Genomic DNA, 18,373 nt, shown 5'->3' with positions numbered 1-18,373 from the left:
GGAAATAAAAGTATAGTTGGAGCACATCCTCTACTTAATTTTTCCTTAAAAATCTTAAATGCTAATGATATTCTGACTGATGAGAAACTTTCTAACGTGAGACTTTTAAGTGATTTGAAATGCTATATAGAGACGTCGGAGATAGAGCTAAGCGGTGAAGAAAAATTAGTTACACTGACAAAAAAAAAGCAAGGAAAAGGCAATACGATATTTTAACTAATAAACATTGTCCCCGTTAAAATTAAGCCTCCACGGATTGTTCGTGATTTTTCCTGTGTAACTACATTTTTATTGCATACCAATTTCCGTTATTCGACTTGTTATATGAGGCATTGAATGTTTTACGATCGTTTCACGATTTTCTTATATATTATGCTATACCAACAACCGATAATGTCAGTGAAGGCTTTGTTTTCAAATTCAGTTTTTTTTGAAACTATTTTATCAGTGACAGCAAATTTTGTGCGTAATATGAACCATAATAATCGTGCTAAAATATCTTTAAAATAGAATATAATAGTAAAAAAGCTCCCTGTGCATATCATTTATAATAACATAGATAAAGAAAGATAATGTATTAATACTTTTTCTATGATAATATGTAGGTATATAAGTATTAATATTTGTAAGTTATAAAAATAGCTGCATATTCCACTCTATCATCTTCAAAATAGATAGCTTGTAATTATTAATAAATTTAATTGCAACAGTCCATTAATATATTTAATGAATTAATCTGCCGGATCGGCACACATACACAATTATATTAAAATTATATGTTTAATTAGCTTTACAGCTACATTTATTATTTTATTATAGTCCTCAGCCTTATCCTGTTTTACCAGAAACTTTCTATTATTTATTTTAATTAACTATAATTTACAAATAAAATTTATGGTCATTGACCTATAGTTATTTATATGTTTATCATCGTGTTTGTTTAGGTACGTTCTGCATATTAATCAGTAAACATGGTACTAGACTGTTCTGTCAACACTTTCCTTATCGATTGTTAAGGTAGAATATAGCATGTAATTACATTGCGCGTTCATTATGTTATCAATTTTAAATCGTTAATTAGTAGTTCATAATTTAAAAATATATTATTCTTATTTAATTGACCATGATCGTTATTAATTAATCAATGGATCGTAGCAAATGATCGTGTAATGTTTATGTATGATGTTAACTTGCCACCTCTCTATAAGTGCAAAGACGGACCATAAACTGCCTACGTGACTAAGAACAGTACAATATATCTGTTTGAAATACTGACGTCACTTTTCTATTGTTTCAGTTGCCTGCTGCAGTCAAGTTCCTGGACGGTTATGGGGCAGCAATTGACTATAAGCCAACCGTTATAGAGTACAAAGAAAGGCAAAAAATGCGGGAGCCGGCATCGGCGATATCATGACGAAAACCTGTGCGAATTAACAGTCAGACACATATAGTATTGGCAGGTTTCGAATTAGGCTTCGACATTCGTTTTTTTTTAATAAATCGCTCCAAGGCGTACTAAACAAATAGTTGTGAAATATTGATAACGTTAAATTATCGCATATTATTATCTCGACTAAATCCATAACGACTGTACGCGTTAACCGATAACAGTTGATAAGTTGTGCCGATTTTGAACAGACGTCGTTCAGTGTCGCGCTTTCGCTGTGAAAAGACGTGTCATATAGTGTGCTGTTAACGCTCGGTTTAATGTTTAGGAATACTCTGACTATTAGTCGGTGGGGACCAAGCAGAGACGGGCTAAATTGTGTAGTGCTTTGTTTAAAACTGTGAGTGGTTCCAAAACATGCGTTCTGAAGAATTTTGGTGTAGTCTGGCCGCATTGGGCTGGTTTACCGCTTTCGTTGGATGCCATGCTCCGGGAAGCGAGCTGGAGTCCGTCAGGTATGGCCCGGCCGAGGATCGAATCGACACGTTCACAATTGCAAATATCAACTTGACATACGAGGACGAGCATGGTGGTGTCTATACGGAGACATCAGAGGTGAGTGCTGTTTATCATTACGGCCTATTATTTACATGCATTTACTTTATCGTTTCGATAATAGGCAATGTTATTATGAAAGTTGCTAATTTGTACGTAATAAGTATCTATAATTAGCATCATCAACATAGGAATGCATTAATTTGATTGGCTAGACAGTAAGTACTTAGAACTTTTGTATTTTTTTAGCACAAAATGAGTAAACAGAATCTTATTTAATCCTGAGCTATGTAACGTTGAATTCATTGTGTTCAACTGAACAGTGGTAATGTAAATGCTAAGTCTTGTGGTCGGCGATTAGACATAAAAGTCGGAATGAACAAAGGGTACCTTTTGATGTTTATCTGATTGTAAGCTTTAAGCTGGAGATATATTTCAGGAAAACGTTCCCTGAAGTCAGTAAAGTGCAATAGAATACTATATGTACATATATTATGTCTGTAACATTTGTCCCCGTGGTGATTTTTAATTAATTTTGGAAAACGTATTTTTCGGACATATACATAAATAAACATTTATTTATTTATGTATATTATCATAATATATATTATCGTACCTGCATATCAATTTATTAGCTTTTTGTCCACTACTTCGTACACGTGAATTTCAGAAGTAGGAAAACAAATGAAAAAGACCATTTCTAGATGGTGTATTGAAATAAAGCATACACTAGTTGTTAAGTTAGACTTTCAGGTACACAATAATGAAAATTGCATTCATTTTGGTTTAATAGTTTCTGCGTAATATCGGAACAAGACATACAGACTAATAGTCAAAAATATAGTCTGACAAATATTCTAATTAATATTGTTTTGCGTCTAATGTTTATTTATATGATTTTGTACATTGATTTATAGATATTAGGTTATAACAAAAATGTACACAGGTTACTTATCCCTTAGAGGGATTTCTTCCAGTCAACCTGGAGAACATACGGTTCCTATTAATTTTTTTTTTAAATATGTTCCATATAATGGCACTGTCCAGTTACAATTTTATTATATTAGTAAGATTTGTCTGTTTGTAACAATAGACCTGAAGCTATTTCTGACTAAGGTCTTCTTTGAATTGATATTTTTCGAAACTTCGAATTAAAAAGGTATGTTTTAAACCGATCATATCACGTGTAATATATTGTCCCGTCTATATATATTAATGATGCAAGCAAACGCAAATTTTGAAAAAATATCTTTTGACTTCAAATGAAAATGATAATAATATTTTTTTTTTATACTTAAGATCCATATAAATGAATAAAATTAAATTAAAGCAATAAACATACATTCTGCTGCAAAGACATGTCCACATTATTAACACATGTTACCAGCGTAGATGTTATTCAAATAACATTATACAAAAATATGACGGCAAAACAAACAAAATAGATATTGCTGGTATTAGCAGTTAGTTGCGTCAATTTCGACATATTACTTCAATATCATTACGGATGGTATCTTCGTAGTCCAGCAAAGGGCCACTACATCAAAACTGGCTTTTAAGTGGGTCGCCGTGAGTTACAAAATTGCCTTATGGTGAAAGGTATTCGTTTGTTAAAGATAATCGAATCGACCGAGTATGTACATCGATTGATAGAAATAGAGTATATACAAAATGATCTTTACGGAGATGTTTTTCATACAGTAGTTAGTAATTAATTATTCGAATTATTGAGCTCGATTTGACCTTAAATGTATGCTTCAATGTTCTTCTTTTTTTTCTTACTCCTTCAATTTTTGTGTAATGTTAGATATATTCTACTTGTAAGAATATTCCGAAAACTCTGTTTTGCAACCATTTTTGTATGTTATTCTAGCGTTTTTTTAATATTATTTTACTTATTTCTATATCTAGAATATCTCTTGGTCTATTGAAATGAAATGAAATGAAATGAATTTATTTTGCTAGAATGTAGGTAGTTTTCGATGAAAGAGGTTTACATTTCCCATATACATTCTGCCTCTATGTCGGCGTGCAAATTATTAACAATATGAAAAAATTACATAATTCTACATTATATTTCCCCTTATTAGTCATACTACTTAACACACACATATTTTATTTCTTATTATATGCCTTACATTCTGTTAGTCTAATTTCACTTAATTATGCAATTAAAAATAAGTTTATACTACATTATGATAGCCAAGACTGATCAATCTCCATCCATTTATTACATTGTGATTAATTATTTTTTATAACATCTTATAAGAGCAAAATATTATCTATATCTCATAAGTTTGTTTTAAACAAAATACTTTTAAGTGCAAAGATTACGATGTTATTAGCTTGTCGAATTATGATCTGCAGCATAGATTAAGTGTTATTAATTTCTTGTAATGTTACATCCATTCATCGATTGTTATCACCAACAGAAAAAGATCAATATGGGCTTGAGATTTCTTTAGACTGTATCTACCAATCATATTAATGTACAAACAAAAAAATCCTTGATAGTACCAATTCAATTACGCAATCCACGGGTAAAAAACAACAGAAAGATTAAAATTTATAACTTAATCTAGGTTAACAAAAGAGGACTCGTAGACGTATTGTAAAATAATATTACATGCCAGTTTCAGATATTTGGTTTTTAAATTTATAACATTATCATATTCATAACTCCACCATTGTTCTAAATAAGCTGAATGTGTTGTAATGTTTTCACAGGTGTTGGACTTTGTAAATTGAAGAAAACAAGTAGGTATTAGTATTGTATATGTTGACCGATGTATTTATACTACTATGAAAATAGTATTTGCATAGTTAAACTAAACGTAGGGAATTTAATTACCTATAATGATTTTATTCTTGTAAAAAATAAATGAGCAAGCATGAGATATGATATGAAAGTGGGTGAAGCAAGAGACGAATATTCAAATTATGACGAACAAAAAGACAAAGGCTACTGGCATCGGTACCTTTGCAATATCATGCTAAGTAATTTTGCGTGAACATATAAATAATTTAGGTAGCACCTATTAATACCCAAGTCAGATGTAGGTAGCTCAATATTGTATGTGAACAATATTTTATACTTCTTGCACGTTTCACATTTAATATTTGTCTTTGCTATGTTGACTAGTTCTGGAGTAACAATAATAATTATTATTATTACTTAAACAATAAATATTATTTAAGTAGGAATGTATGCATGAATATAAGTTTATATATTATATGGCTCTAACAATTTTTATAAATTTTAATTAATACACGGTGGTTTTAGGGGTGATAATTTTGTTACGTATAGGTCACCTCGCAGGAAATTAAATTTTATGAGCGAAGTCAATTATGTTGGAATGGCAATATAAATATTATAGTCCACATAAGAATTCGTTTCCTTTGTTGTAGTTGATATTAACTTGTTTTATTGAAACCGGACGGTGGTATGGCAGTCTCCTCATAGGGCGTACTGCAATTTTTACACAGGTATAGTTTATCCTACCTAGTATTACAAATGTGAAAGTGTATTTGTTTGCTACATCTTGGGTGCTTTATTAGTCCAAATAATCACAACATACACGTAGTGTTTACAATGAAAAAGGGCATATGTAGATTATTTTTTTACATGGCCACGTTATTAAATATATGAGATACTTTATAATAGCTAAACCAATCAACATAAATATCTTATACTGATAATTTCGTTTATAATTTTAAACAAGATATGACCACGTGCAATAGGGCAGGGCCTGCGCCTATCGCGCGCGCTGCAACAATTTAATATTAATATAACAAGCAAATTGAATTGTGTAATTTTGTGTGTATATATATTCACACAAAATTGTTTTTTGTGTGTCAGACACATTGTACTTTAAAAGTATCTTTCTGAATGTAATCATACCTAATTTTCGTTAATGTAATCTTAAAATCTCTTTCATTATTATGTTTTACAGAAAATAACGACGCAAAATATGTCTTTTTTCGTTGATAGTAAATTGCGTTGAATATAAATTACGCGGTTCGTCTAGGTTTGACCTTATCCACAATTTATGTATAGATTCAATTAGTTGGTCAATATTACATTACTTTAAATTAGTTACAATTACAAAACATGTTTTTCTTGCAGTAAACAAGTTTTATTTACATTTTGACGTCTAGCGTCTGCCGTTTTTAATCGAATATGACTTCAAGGTGAAGGAACTGCTGTTCGGTCGATATTTAGTTGACATTTTGTTGCTAGACCCTAGCGTCTTTAGCGGGGCGTTTTTCCCTCTTGGTTGTGCTAAATTGACTTTGTAATTTTTTTATTATTTTGAAAATACTTAATAATACTTGAAAAAGTTAAAGAACTAAATCCTATTTTAGAATACCTAATAAGAAAAGATGATCGTGTATGTGGAAAAAATGTCTGAGTGATCAATCAAGATCAGATATATCGTATCGCTTCGCCATCTCGTGCTTGTAATAAATAGCCCATATATCCATATTTTAAGAAAGAAATTCGCAACAATGTTGACGCAGTTATTACAATAAGTTTTAATGAAATCTGCTATATAAACTTTTTCAGTATGAAATCCCACGGATTTGGTCTCGCGAAGTCTATTCCTCCCAATCTCGGGAGGATTTCCTATTTTTTTCTAGATGGATAAGCAAACTGCGATAGAGCAGGAAGTTGTGTAAAATATTTCAGATTACATATACTTTTTGGTATATCATGAGGCTATCTTTTCAGTGAGTAGTATTTCATTCCGGCGAGACCACCGTTGCTTAGTTGTTAAGGTCCTCCTTGCTTCACATGCCTGGGAATTATGATACGTAGAAGTATTCTTTTTCTGCACGACGTTCTGCCATCTATTTCGGTTTTCAGCAGCATAAAGCAGTTATGTGATCAAATGGTCATAAATTAGGGTGGTATTTTGATATAAAAATTATCATCGTGTTGATGTAAAGTACGGTGCAGATAAATGATGAGTGTTGACAAAATCGAATTGAGATCAAATTTAATTCGCATCTAATACATACAGAAAGCCTTACATTTGACGTTTATTTTTTGCGATTTCCATTCGATCCTAATTCGATTTCTTTTAAAATCACCACGCTCATTTATTCAACGCATTGGATTTATTCCTCTCAGTTTTTATCCTTTCTTTTTCCATTTGTAGTAAGTTTACTATAATATCACAAAACGGTGATCCTAAATTACCAGTTTTGACAGTTCCAAGTTTCAGTTGATACTAAAACTTCGTGTACTGATTTGAATTTTCAATTCTAATAATGATAAATTTGTGAATAATTATGTAAAATTATCCGAAGGATCGTTCGTTCTTATATAGATTTTACTATACTCAAGTAGGTTTATTCCACCTGAGATAACAATGTGAACATATACCTACTTATTTTGTTTGTTATTTCACATTAATATACATCATTAATACAATTATGGATTTTACACATTTGCATATTGTAAAAGGTGTGCGTGTTATTTGGTGTTAACGCGCTCAAATATTATTTCAATGTTGAAGTACTCACAGTGTTTACTATTGTTTACCTTGTCTGTTCTATTATGTTGTCATAGATAACCGTCTATTGCAACAGACTGCTTGACTTAACACATTCGCGGTCGTGGTCTAATCGCAGTTACGTCAACACCATCCTGATTAAAATATAAATTGATATAACGACAGATTATTGGTATAGTGGGTTGGATTATGGAATGGAGTACTATTACTATCATTTAGCATTGCTTAAGAATTGTTTGGTATGGATTATTGTTAGTTCGATTAGGGTATATAATAAGTAGTCTAATAATTGAATAATCTAATAATTTATTATGTAATCTGTAATACGATGTAATCAACTATTAATGTAACAATTAATAGATTAAAACTCTATTGTATTATTTTGAACTAGTTATTGATATAGTCGATCGTACCGATACTGATGTTAAATCGATTATATTGCGTAAATCTTCATATCGATTAAATCATATGAGATTTAATCATAATGCTATTTTAAAATCCGAATATATTCATTTGTTTTACCATAATTTCATTATTTGTTTGGTGCTTAAACTAAGCCTTTAGCTGAGGCTCTTCAGTTTCTTGTTAAGTTGGAAAGATTCCTTTCCTACATGAGTCTTGAACTGGAAATGCCATTTTTGCTGATCAATGTATCTAAGCCATGGAGTTCGTCCGTTCATTGTTTCAAGGGTCAATAACTTGACACCTTTTGAGAGTATCATCACAAAACAATGAGTTGGTTAACATAATGATTACGATAACCCGAAAGTCGATGTCCCTATACATTCCATTGCTTCTTTATCACATTTCTGTAATATCATTATAGCAAGCTACAAACAATGACTCTTGTTTAAGCTGGGTTAATTTGTGTTATGAATAATCAGACAAAAAACTTTTTTTATTAATTATATAATAAACAAAAAACACCACATACCACGAATGTGGTAACTTTTGTCGTAATTTATTATCGTGTTTTAATTTTTTTGTCATTATAAATGTAGATATAAGTATCCTACGTGTTTATTTAGGACATGGCCCATCTTTCATTCAAATTTATTCAACTGTATGAGCGTGATTGAGTAACTAAAGATCCAAACATGTTTATAATTTATAACAGTAGTAGAATTAGGATAGAATTGCTTGATCTAACGAGATTTGTTAGTGAATTCGTTACAAACAAATCACTTACAATGAGTAAGTGTAAAAAATGTTAAAAAAAATCAGCCGGTCATTTCCTTCATACTGTTTCTTGCGTGGTTTAGGTAAAAAATATTTTTAAAGAGGCGAGTACGTTGGCCTTATAGAATTGATTGGATCAGCTCACTGGCTTGTTGCCATTCACTACGCGAATGTAGGTTAGTGCGAGTGATTTGCTGTTTAACTAAGATAGCAGCCATAGTTATATTACACCTATAGATATTGTAACCCCACTTAGACTTGCTATAGGTGTTTTCTATGCCAATGTACTGTATGCGAGTATGTTCATACACATACAAAAATGGATGCATGAAAATTGTATGGTAACTTAGCCTGCGCTATTGGGATTGGGCGGTATTGGTGAGGAAAGAGAAGTCAGTTGTGACGAATTTAGCAGTAATTAAATAATACAATGATCTCTAAGGGATTCCCCCTTAGACTACTTGGTGTATGGACTCATTATAGTCTCCGTTATTAAGATCCCTTTTTTAACACACGCTATTTTTGTTAATATAAATAAGTAAGTTATGGGATTTCTTGGGAGAATGATACGACATTTTTTAGGAGAATCTTAAAAGTGAGTTCAAATTATGCAGAAAATATTTCAAGCGTCATTTTAATATTACGTCTAACTCTACTATCATCGTTGATAAACCAAATTGATCCAAGATGCCTAGAATTTTATCAATCATTTTTTTGATGAGATTTTGTAACTTAGATATGAATAGAAATTTCCAACGCCGCTATCGCTATATAGGACGTTAAAAGAATCATAAAACGAATAGCGCATTATCTATTCATACAAAGTGTTATGAATGGTCCTGACTAATTGGTACGTAGAGCCATTAAGTAAGCCGCCGTAGAACAGACCATTATCATTATGCGGCTAATAAAACATTGTTCGTATACATAAAATCTACAAAACCCAGGTATAAACATACTGGTAATGTTACGTCTACCTAAACCGGTTAAAATTGGTAACAAAACCGGCTATTCATTTAAATTGAACTAAATAAAGACGTTATTTAACACCTTATTTCTAGATAGAATTAAAGTGTTTATTTTTGATTAATGCAACATCTACGTACGAGTTTCCTTTCCATATAATTAAGATTATGAAACTGACTTCAATTGTATCAAAATTATTTTCAAGTAAAGTCAAGTTTTCAGTTATTTTCATTTAAAAACTAAACTACTATTAAACTGTATTGATAAAATATCTACAGGATCAATTTGTAAGTATATCCTCTTAGATAAAAACGAATTTTCCAAATCTGTTTACAAGTGACGAAGTTATAAGGTTACAAACATAAAAAAATTCAACCGAATTGAGAATTTATTCTTTTTGAAGCCGATTGCAAGGAGCGCTTTCGATCCTGACAAAATCAATATGGAGGAGCACAGGAGTAAAATCTTTATATAAGGAGTATCAAAATTGATTCAGAATTAGTAAAGATATCGCTTACACATACACAATAAATATATATATATATATATATATATATATATATATATATATATATATATATATATATACATTGAGAATTTTCGTTCTTATTTTGGATATAGGTTAATCGCAATAAAAAGGCTACCTAAGCAGGTTACTAGTCTTTATTTACGTCAGGGCTTCTTGCAATTGTTGTATCAGCCATTAACTGTCCATTGCTAAACACAGCCATAAGGGAGGTTTCGCCAGTAGTTGCCACGCTTGGCGGGTAGGTTGGCAAGCGCAGTTTGGCTTTTGGTAATATTTTAAGATGGAACGTTGCTGCCTATCTCTCTACAATGAGCTCTCTTAGTCGCCTCTTACGACACCCACGGAAAAGGAAGGGGTGGCCTCTTCTATGCTGGAACCTGCACTGAATGACAGGATACGGAAGCATAATATCATAGTCCTCAGGAATGGCGCCGCGCTAAGGGTACCAACGGCATCATAAATTATTCTGTAATGTTCAGTAGACAACGATTACCACTTCTCATTAGGTGGGATGTCAGTTTGTTTGCCATTCTCAGTATCATAAAAAGGCAGGTGCGTGGATTTGTTGGTACTATTTGTGTGTCTTCACATATTTACTTATCTACGGACTCATTGAAATGAAGTCAGTAGTTTCAATGAAAACCTACTTTTTCATATGTAGATGTATGCAATTCAAATATATTTTTATAGTTGACCGGTGTAGTACAATAATATAAACAAACATAGTTTTATTAACATAACCAAAATTTCCTCATTGTTTGATTTTTAGTACAGTAAACACGTAGATGTTATACAGACGTCCAGAGTTTATGCGTATGTGCGTGTGGTGCATCCATAATGTGTGACTGTTGTTTTTTAAACCCTGCTTGTGCCATCAGTATACGCCGGCAAGTCACCAGTGAGTGATGATAGGTGAGGCTGAAGTCAAATCTGTTGGTACAATTTAATACGTGATTGAAACATGTTTTACATTACACTTGTTTTTGGTGCAAGATAAAATATAAAGTTTCCACTAAGTCCTAATAATAAGTATGATTTTTTATTTTTACCTGAGCAATTCGTAATGGTAGCCAATGTAGGTACACTCCGTTTCCTACTTTAATTCTTTTGTTTCGTATTGTTTTCAAATTCATTTAAAAGCAATATCAACTTAATTTTTTATGGCGTAAAGTTCAAATACGTTTGTGTCGGAGAAAGCGTTGATTGTTCTAGATCCGTCTGTATTGACAGCAATGCTTGTTAGTCACCAGATAGTGATGACTAATTTTATAATGAAACTAAAATGTAATTGTTTTTTAAGCGGCTTCAAATCAAAAGGAAGAGTACGTCAATTAGCCTTTGTTTTGTATAGGAAGCAATATTTTGCCAATTGTATGTGGATTTTGACAACTGTTTCTATGGTAGGTATGTTCCTTGCGTTAATAAGATCTAGAGTTCAATTCTCGGTCGAGTTAATTTGACAAACGCAGTTCCTTGTTTGAGATATTATGCTATAATTTTTTATTATAATTATGATTTTTTCCAAATAATAATAGATTATTTAATTATTATTGGTAACATTGGCCCCTTATGGGGAGGCTTACGTTCAGCAGACAGTTAACGACTTATATGATGATGATGAAATTTTTATGATTTCTGTTTTTTGTTTAAATGAGTACAGTCGGTATATAATATATGTATATTAATTCTTATTAACCCTCAACACTAGAATGAGACATGATTTTTTTTTGATGGGTGAAAATGGTATGGTAACCCCGCCTGCGCTAACGGGATACGCTGGCGGAGCACCAGTGAATGGTGATCGATGAGAATGAAAAGAGGCCAGTTAGCCCATCATGATGAATTCATCAGGAATTAACCATGATAGTTTCCAGGGAGAACCGCGAGGAGATCGACCTGGTTGGATATATTGCTAGCAATGGGATTCTCAGTCTCCATTACTAACAATCCCTTTCCCCCCGAATGAGACATGTTGTGGCACGGATTATAATATATAGAAATACTCTATAGAAAACTCCTATTAAAATATATAATTTCCATTTGACTCTGTATTGACCTATAATATCCAATTACTTAACGAGATAGAATCGTTTGTCTGTGTCCGATTATCAATCTGTAGTTTTAATAAATGATACTGGAGTGGTAACTCCGCCTGCGCTAAAGCTATATATACTGGCGGGGCATCAGTGAGGTGGATAATAGAAAAGCAGGTCAATTAGCCCATCATGGTTTATACACCTGGAATTCAGCACGATTCCTTCCAGGGAAAACCGCATGGAGGTCGACCTGACAGGGTGTATTGCTAGCAATGGGACTGGTAGCCCGCATTACTAACAATCCCTTCTCCCAACATTGGCGTATTTAACATTGTTTTTCAGCGGGAGGCTGGCGGGGGAAGTTTGTTAATCTTTCATGCATAAACTTTTGAACAGATTTCAATCAAATTTGGTATACGGGTAGGTTATATTCTAACTTAGCACATAGGATGCTTTATGCATTGATTTACGCGGGTAGAGTTCTAGGACATAGCTAGTATGACTTAATTGATGATCTCATGTATATGGCAGTGTAATTATTTCAAAAAGGAAAAATTTCACATAGTTTCACAATCATAGTGTATTTCAGTAACTACTAAGTATGATGTAGAATGAAGCACTCGTTAGTAATAATAAGTATGTCAAAGAATTCCAGTATTAAATTAGGTACTTATCTACTAACTTGATATATAGTTCATTTGTAACATGCCGGATCAGAAGTGACCTATTTACTTTTTATTGGTATACTTAAATAAGCGTAAGTTACTTAATTACTTATACTTAATTAATTAAGTCCACCGAATGATTGCGTCATTTAATTTATTAAATGGATAGATACATGTATGCATATAGGCAAAAATGATAAGGCCACATCTACAAATTAGTACCTAAATATAATATAAATAGAGTAACACGTCTGTATCCAATTAATAATGATATAGTGTTTATGTATTTTCATATATTTTACAGTTCTGCATTTTTTTATGCAACTTAGAATGGCAAACAGGCTGACGGCCCATCTGATGTAAAGTGGTAATCGTCGTCTATAGACATGAGCAGTACCATGAACATAACGGAGTATACTGTTTTGCCCATGATACCCCCCGTGCGTTGCCATTCCTGAGGACTCAGGTGTTATTCCTTTGTACCCTGTAAATTCACTGCCATATTCCACCCTTCAAACCGAAACACAGCCATGCAAACATAACTCAATTTCTTTTTCGGTAGTGGCTATAGAAAGCGCTTGCTTCCATGATCAAGGTAATTCCTATCCTTACTTTCATGAACGGTCACATCTGAGTCATAGAATGGGGGTCAAGTCAACTTGAGAGAGGGGCCAAGTGTGACTGTACTGTATATATACCTACTATGCTTTCATATTGGGACTTTTTTAATGGATGATAATGGAATGCTAACCCCACCCGCGCAGGGATGATAGGTAAGGTTGAAGCAGGTCAGTTAGCCCATCGTGACGAATTCAAAGATAAATTTGTCACGATAATTTCCAGGGGGAATCGCGTGGAGTTCGACCTGATAGGATATATTGATAGCAATGGGGACTAACATCCCCATAACTAACAGTCTCTTCCTCCCATCATATCGGGACTACAGTATAGGCAATAATAACTAAGTTGTTGTCGACAGACTTTGTTGCTTTATAACAAATAGTAGGCTACTACCATATACTACTTGAGTCACATAAAACCTCAATACCATATGTGTATTATAAATACACAGTAAGCTAGGTGTATATAAATGGAATTGAAATATAATAAGCATTTGTTATACGACCTTATTAGGTGGTATCGTGGATGGAATATAGTAGATTGAAGATTATCTCTCACGTAAAAACTATTGTGTACTCGTACATATTATACTAAGCCTATTCGAGCTATTCGAGCTGGTGTTTCGTGAAGGAAGCGGAAGGGATTCGTTGGAGCCGCTCTGATTGTCATTACGATCACAGCGGCTGACTGAGGTGCATACTGATCAGTTGGTGTTTAAACAACGGTAGCTTTTTGGTTAAATATCTAGCGCTCGCCAAATGCGTTTTGGCGCTTCCTACCGGATGGCTGTTTGGCAAATTTTCATTGGCTCATTATGTTTGGCAGTTTGTGACTTGATCACTACATAACGGCTGAATGTATTTAAATGAAATTTTGGTACATAGATAGACCACACACGCAGTAATCATTGATAAGAATTATATTTTATGTTTCAATGGTCGCTAGAATTTTAATTGTTATAATTAAACTTTTCTCTGTCTCTTTTTATTTGGAATAGTATTGTATAATGGTCAATACTTTATGGGGGGGGGACCTGGTGTCTAAGATACAAGTTATGACTTAGTTTAGGCTCCAGATCTCCCACAAATTACGATACTTTTATTTTGTATAAAGTAAATTGTAATATTATTATACATTGTAATTTGTGGAGATGAATAAACTAATTTTTATTATTTTATTATTATTATTAATGCATAACGAATGAATGTTAATAAATACGCCTGTATTTATACAATCTACACCATTGTCCACGAATTACTAATTAACACACGGTTGTATATTAAGATATGAAGACCGCAGCACGTAAATTAATCACTGTGGTCGTATAATTGGCTACTTGAACATCGTCATCATTACTTCAGCCTTTATGCATTGCTGGACGTAGGCTTTCTCAAATGTCTTTCACCATGTGAAATAGAAATACATTTCACATGGTGAAAGACATTTGAGAATACATATAAATACATAGAAATACATTCAAGTGAAAGTACCTAGTTTAAACAATAAAATAGAAAATACAAATCGACAAATAACTTTAAAGTTTTAATTTTAAAAAAGAATACTCAGTAAGTAGGTATTGAGCATATTATGATTATCTTTAACTATGATTTATTAAATACGCACTATTTTTTTTTCTTTTTTTTTTAATGGTAACCTCGCCTGCGCTATCGGTATACGCTGGCGGGGCACCAGCGAAAGATGACAGGTGTGAAATAAAAGTATGCCAGTTAGCTCATCGTGACAAATTACACAAGAATTAACCAAGATGATTTCCAGGGTTCCCCTGGAGTACATGAGATTCTTATTACTAACAATTCCTTTTTTCCCGGGGGGAAAGCGATGGGGTCTAACAGCTCCAATGCTAGCAATGTTACTAATCAGGTCGACCTCCATGTGGTTTCCCCTTGAAACCATAGTGGTTACTTCTCATGGAATTCTTCACGATGGGCTAACTGATCTGCTTTTATCGTCATCTATCATCTCTCACTGGTGCCCCGCCAGCGTATACCGTTAGCGCAGGCGGGGTTACTATTGCATTATCACCCATTACTAACAATCCTATTCCCCCCAATACGTATTGTTATCTTTTTAAATACATAAATAAAGCCAATATAAATAATTATAATGCATGATAACTCCCGATGGTTACTGTTCAACAATTCATCCTTTCCTTTAGAACTACGTTATAATTCAGAACATAATGTAGTTAAAATACATCCTACCGTTTAATCTCACAATGTATATGCTGAATCACATATCTTTTTGTTTTCAAACTAATTTGATATTTATGATATGTATGACAAATGTTGAGTCGTATTGCTCATTGAATAAACATTAGAAATCAAGGTCCGTCGATCGTTTGCGATTGAGACTGTGAGGGCTGAGGCCCTTCAAAAGTATCAAATCGACTGATAAATTAATTCGATTCGATTTTCTGTTTTTTTTTTCTTTTTTTTTTTGTTAATGAGTTACATGATTATGTTACCAATTGTTAAACACTTTTCAAACTTCTCAATTCGTGAAATACAATGTAAATAAATAAGTCTGATTGTAACTCTGTTTGTCCACAGTCCGGCAAGTACGGGGAGGGGTACATTGGCTCGTCGCGAGGTGTGGCAGTCCACGTCCGTGCCAAAGGCCCTGGCGGGGAGCGTGACCACTCAGGCTGTACGTGGCCACTATTGTCCGTGGACGCGCCCAACGATCCCCTCCCGGAGGAGCCCTGGATCGCTGTTATCAGAAGGGGCAACTGTAACTTTGAAATTAAGGTACGTGTTACTTTTAAAGGGGACTTTCTAAACATACCTCCTATTCGTTTTTTTGTCTTATGTTTTGGTTTGGAGTATGGAATATGGTACTGAAATGACAAGGTATGGATACCTCCATACAACTTAGGTCGGGGGAAGGGATTATTGGTTATAGGGATGTTAGTCCCCATTGCTAACAACAACATAGGGGATACTCTGTCAGGTCGACCTCCACGTCCCCCTGGAAACCATTGTGCTGAATTCCAAAAGTATTCATCACGAAGGGGTAACTGACCTTCCTTTTCATTCTCACGTATCATCCCTCACTGGTGCCCCGCCAGCGTATACCGTTAACGCAGGCGGGGTTACCATTCCATTACCATCCATAAAAAAAACCGACCTGCCTTCATACTTAGCATAGGCGGGGTGTTTACATAATGTCGCGATTGGGGCCGTTGTTTTATTTTTATGCAGCAAAGTCTTAATTCTACTGAGTATTCATTTTAATGTGCCAACTGATCTGCGGGTCTACCATGAAATGAAATTCCGAAATTTCGGACTTAATTTCGTGTTTTTGTTTATACCAAAATCGGACCAATAAATGGAGTTTAACATTTCGTTCGTCGTACATCCTATCGTAAAAGTCCAAAGGAACAATATTTTAACATTTTTTATATTTCCAAACGGTATGTATTATGTAATTTTAACATCAAATTTCTGTTTCGTTTGGCTCCGAAATTTCGGAAAACATTTCATGGTAGGCCCTCAGATTCATCTTCGCTATCCTTTATCACCCACCAAATATGCACCAGCATAAAACATTAGCGGGGTGACCATTACATTTTCATATTTTAAAAAATTCAAATTAAATGCAAATTCAAATCATTTTTATTCCAATAGACTTAGTTAATAAAAAGTACCATAAAGTATCCAATAAATTCTAAATAACCAACAATAGCACAATAAAAGCGTGTAATAGATAAATGTGTATTATTGTTTTATGATATTGGAAATTATTGTTGGCATTCCATTGGTATCAACGATTGACCGGTTGATAAAGAGACTAATAATGATGATAGGTATTGTTCAGCAATAATAAATGCCAACAGTATTGGATACACAAAACTTGCTTTCATATTGGTAAATATCAGTAGCATGCCATTTGGAATTTAAGGAAAATAAAAGCCATGTTCAAAGATCAAATCATGCTTTTACATTTGTATTATTAATGTCTACTGACCATACATAGATACTAGATACGAATAGATGACTTCAGTGCCTTGTTTTAAATGAGGGAAAAGGACTTTATAAAAGTTGTTTGTTTAGGTACTTCTGTCCCCCTCGTGTTTGTGTGGAGTAGCAGTGCTTTTATAACTGTTTAAGTTTGAAGAGTAATGGTGATGGAGATATAACACTATAGTCATTTAGAAAAGCAACATATGATGGTCACCGTAGGCATTTAAATGCATACATGTCGGTGTACAATAATCTTAATTGCATTAAAAATTTAACAGTATGTGTTCCGCTAGCTATGATGTTATATAAGCAATTTATTGATAGCAACCTGAAATAAACCTACACTGAATGTTCAAGAATGCCATTTCTAAGATCTAAGACATGTCTCAGTTCCCTGTTATTGCGCTGCAATATCCTATTCTCTAAACCATACACTATATATATATATATATATATATATATATATATATATATATATATATATATATATATATATATATATATATATATATATATATATATATATATATATATATATATTAATACAAAGAGACAAGTGACGGTTATTTCGTGATTGCGGATACATAATAATTTTATAAGTTAAAATAAACCTCACTGAACCTGTTTATACTTTTCTTGTGCGGATAACATAAACAAGTCAAATCTGGTATTATGTTATTCTGTGTTAAACAAAAAAAAAATCCTCGATAGTGTAATATAATAATTTTTTTTTTACTTAGCATTTTTAGTAAACAAACAGTCTTAACCGTCTTCGTGTTTTTCTAATGTAATTAATCATTTTATAAGATATAAATAACCATAAGGTATAAAAATAATTCATATAATGTTTTTATATAATTAAATATTCATTTTGTTTGTGTATAATTTGTTCATCTTTGAAGGGAATAACAAGTTTTCATTTATATATTATAT

At 32.8% G+C, this 18,373-nt stretch overlaps 1 protein-coding gene across 1 annotated transcript in view; it reads left to right on the top strand.

Moving 5' to 3' along the window:
* LOC113512139 (E3 ubiquitin-protein ligase goliath) overlaps positions 1-18,373 on the top strand; it is a 69,483-nt gene that overhangs the window by 36,069 nt on the left and 15,041 nt on the right. Inside the window, exons 2-3 of the mRNA XM_026895938.3 lie at positions 1,298-2,002; positions 16,028-16,225. Of these exons, the coding sequence (XP_026751739.1) occupies positions 1,805-2,002; positions 16,028-16,225 (396 nt within the window). The 5' untranslated portion in view covers positions 1,298-1,804. The remainder of the gene's footprint in view (positions 1-1,297; positions 2,003-16,027; positions 16,226-18,373) is intronic.

The sequence above is a fragment of the Galleria mellonella genome, unplaced genomic scaffold (assembly GCF_026898425.1).
Source record: "Galleria mellonella isolate WM207_F2 unplaced genomic scaffold, CSIRO_AGI_GalMel_v1 utg184, whole genome shotgun sequence".
NCBI lineage: Eukaryota > Metazoa > Arthropoda > Insecta > Lepidoptera > Pyralidae > Galleria > Galleria mellonella.
This window is presented reverse-complemented; position numbering and strand designations above follow the sequence as displayed.